The sequence below is a fragment of the Erinaceus europaeus genome, chromosome 10 (genome assembly GCF_950295315.1).
Source record: "Erinaceus europaeus chromosome 10, mEriEur2.1, whole genome shotgun sequence".
Lineage (NCBI taxonomy): Eukaryota > Metazoa > Chordata > Mammalia > Eulipotyphla > Erinaceidae > Erinaceus > Erinaceus europaeus.
The window spans coordinates 7,504,447-7,507,410 of NC_080171.1; the positions used below are offsets into that span (position 1 = coordinate 7,504,447).

General features: G+C 40.0%; 1 protein-coding gene across 1 annotated transcript; it reads left to right on the forward strand.

Annotated features, from left to right (window-relative positions):
- Positions 1–583: 583 nt before the first annotated feature.
- Positions 584–1,546, forward strand: LOC103107401 (olfactory receptor 13F1-like). The gene has a single exon (XM_007516192.2). It carries the CDS (start codon positions 584–586, stop codon positions 1,544–1,546), a length of 963 nt encoding a protein of 320 aa, XP_007516254.2.
- Positions 1,547–2,964: the final 1,418 nt, after the last annotated feature.

Genomic DNA, 2,964 nt, shown 5'->3' on the forward strand with positions numbered 1-2,964 from the left:
TGATGTACTTTTCAGTCAAGTGTGGGATCAAGATTCTTTCCATATTTACAAGTATCTTCTTAGAGATAGATATATCAGATAGTTGATAGTGATTGGACCCTTGTCTGTCTTCTGTTTACACCCTTCAATATGCATCAGATCCTGTGGTTATATTTTATGATTTGCTGCTTTGTACAGAGCAATATAATTCTCTATTATTGTTATATCTGTGAAAATTCCTTCATTATCCCAAAATCCTCCCCTGGTCCTTCACTTGATAACATCCTACACAGCTATTGATTAAGTTATACCTCAAAATATCTTATGGAGGATTCTTATTGTTTGCCTAGGACCCTGGAGCATATTAATCATGTTATCCTATTATTTATTTACTTACTCTCTCTTATATATGAGTTACCTGAGGGATTTTTTTTTAGCAATTTACCTTGAAACCCTCATGACTTCAATGTGTTAAATGAATGAATAATATAACATTTCCAGGATAATAACCATTTAAGTACCCCTGACAGAGACTGCTTGAGTATTGGTAGAGTTAAATTTCTTTTAACTATGAACAATTGTACTTCCATCGCCACTACCATAAATGAGGAGCATTAAAATGGCCACAACAAACTGGACAGTTGTTTCAAATTTTGTTTTTCTGGGATTTTCTCTTTACCCCAACATTGAAATCACCATATTTATCCTGTGTCTGCTAATATACTTGATCACCTTGCTGGGTAACATCATTCTGATCTCCAGCACCATCTTGGATTCCCGCCTCCACACCCCCATGTACTTCTTCCTCAGCAACCTCTCCTTCCTGGATATCTGCTATACCTCTTCTGCTCTCACACCAATGCTCACAAACTTTATTTCAGGGAAAAACACCATCTCATTCTTAGGCTGTGCCGTTCAGATGTACTTCTCTCTTGCCATGGGCTCTACTGAGTGTGTGCTCCTGTCTCTGATGGCCTATGACCGCTACGTAGCCATCTGCAATCCTTTGAGATACCCCGTTATCATGAACAAGAGGGTGTGTGTGCAGATTGCTGCTGGCTCCTGGGTGACAGGCTGCCTCACTGCCCTGGTGGAAGCTTTGTCTGTTCTCCACCAATCTCTCTGTGGAAATAGCATCATCAATCATTTCACTTGTGAAATTCTGGCTGTGTTGAAACTTGTTTGTGTAGACATCTCTATGGTGCAGTTAATCATGCTGGTAATTAGTGTCCTTCTGCTCCCTATCCCAATGCTTCTTATTTGTGTCTCCTATGCACTTATCCTTTCCAACATCCTGAGGATCCGCTCAGGGGATGGCCGAAGCAAGGCTTTTTCTACATGTGCTGCCCACCTGACTGTGGTGGTTTTATTTTATGGGACAGCTCTCTCCATGTACCTGAAGCCCCCGGCTGTTGATTCACAGGAGGTTGATAAATTTATGGCTTTGGTATATGTGGGGGTAACTCCCATGTTGAATCCCATTATCTACAGTCTACGGAACAAAGAAGTGAAAGCAGCTGTGAAAAAATTACTGAGGGCTACTACTCAGGAAAGTCTTGGATTTTAGTGCTATTTTGTTGGTTTTAGGATTCTAACATTATTTTGTAAACTCCAAAAAGCGACAGACTTATTTCAGAAAAACTACTAGCACCTTTTTTATTTTTATTTTCCCAGAGTACTTGTTCCTTAAATCTAAGGGTAGAAACAATCACATCAGCATGTTTAGATAAAAATAGATATCTACATCATAAAATGTTAATTTGCAATGTTATTAAGTTGATATAAAAATTGAAATAGAGCTAATATTATAACTATATAGAATCACAAAGTTTATATTCAGTTACATTCACTGTACTTGTATATCCTAATCTAATTGTGTTTTATTCTCAAAAAACTTCTATAGTCAATAGAATTACGGTAATAATTTGAGCCTAGGCTGAGGATTTTTTTCTGAGAAAAATTAACCTAGATTATGTAGGGAAATCATACTTAAGATTTATCTAATCTGTTCCAAGTGTGAGAACCCTATAAAAACAGGTAGTTAGGTTGGGAAAATGAATGGGTCAACCGTTGTCCAGTGATGATCCTTCTAGGAAATGGCCTGTGCTTATTGGGAGAGTACAGTCCAGGTAAAATGGTAGCAGTGATAGAAAAGAACGTGTACGCATAGACTTGAGTTTCATGAGCTTCACTGCTTACTTAACGGCAGCATGAATCTGACCTACCAGTGGGGTAGAAAGTATTCGAATCTCTATTGTATATAGTGACCCTTACAGTGGAGCTTTTATTTCTTTTAAAAGTGTCTGGGTACCAAAATAGTGGCACATCCAGCTGAATGTACACATGAGCATGTGTAAGGGCCCATGTTCAAGCCCCACATCCCCCTCTGCAGGGGAAGCTTTAGGAGTGGTAAAGCAGTGCTGCAAATCTTGGTTTCTCTCTCTCTCTCTCTCTCTGTCTCCCTCTCTCTGTCTCTCTCTCTGTCTCTCTCTCTCTCACACACTTTCTTCTCAACTTCTCTCTATCTTTATGAACAAAAGAAAGAAAAATCCCTGACAGCAGTGGATTTGTGCAGGCAGTGAACCCCAATGTCAACCCTTATAGCAACAAAAATTTTCAAAGTTTTGTTTCTGACTTTGGGTTTACTGATTTACTTACTTGACTAAACATCTATAAGCTTATGGTAATATTCATTTTATGAAGGCCTCTTAAAGCTTCTGTTAGGATTGTGTGTATTCATGTGGTCTGCTTGGCACATTAATGCTAGATTACTGTGGATTTCTCATTCTATGTGGCCTTGTCGGTTGGGGCCAGGTGTCGGGCTGCGCCGTGGAGAAGAGAGAGAGAGGAGGTCCGGAGCAAGTGGGGTACACGAATCTTTATTATTGGATGGGGGGGGGTGGCTCAGGCCACGTGGAATCAGCCGACAATGGCCGTCCCCACTACCTCACCACCAGGCAATAGAGAGAGTACGCTGAGAGAGAG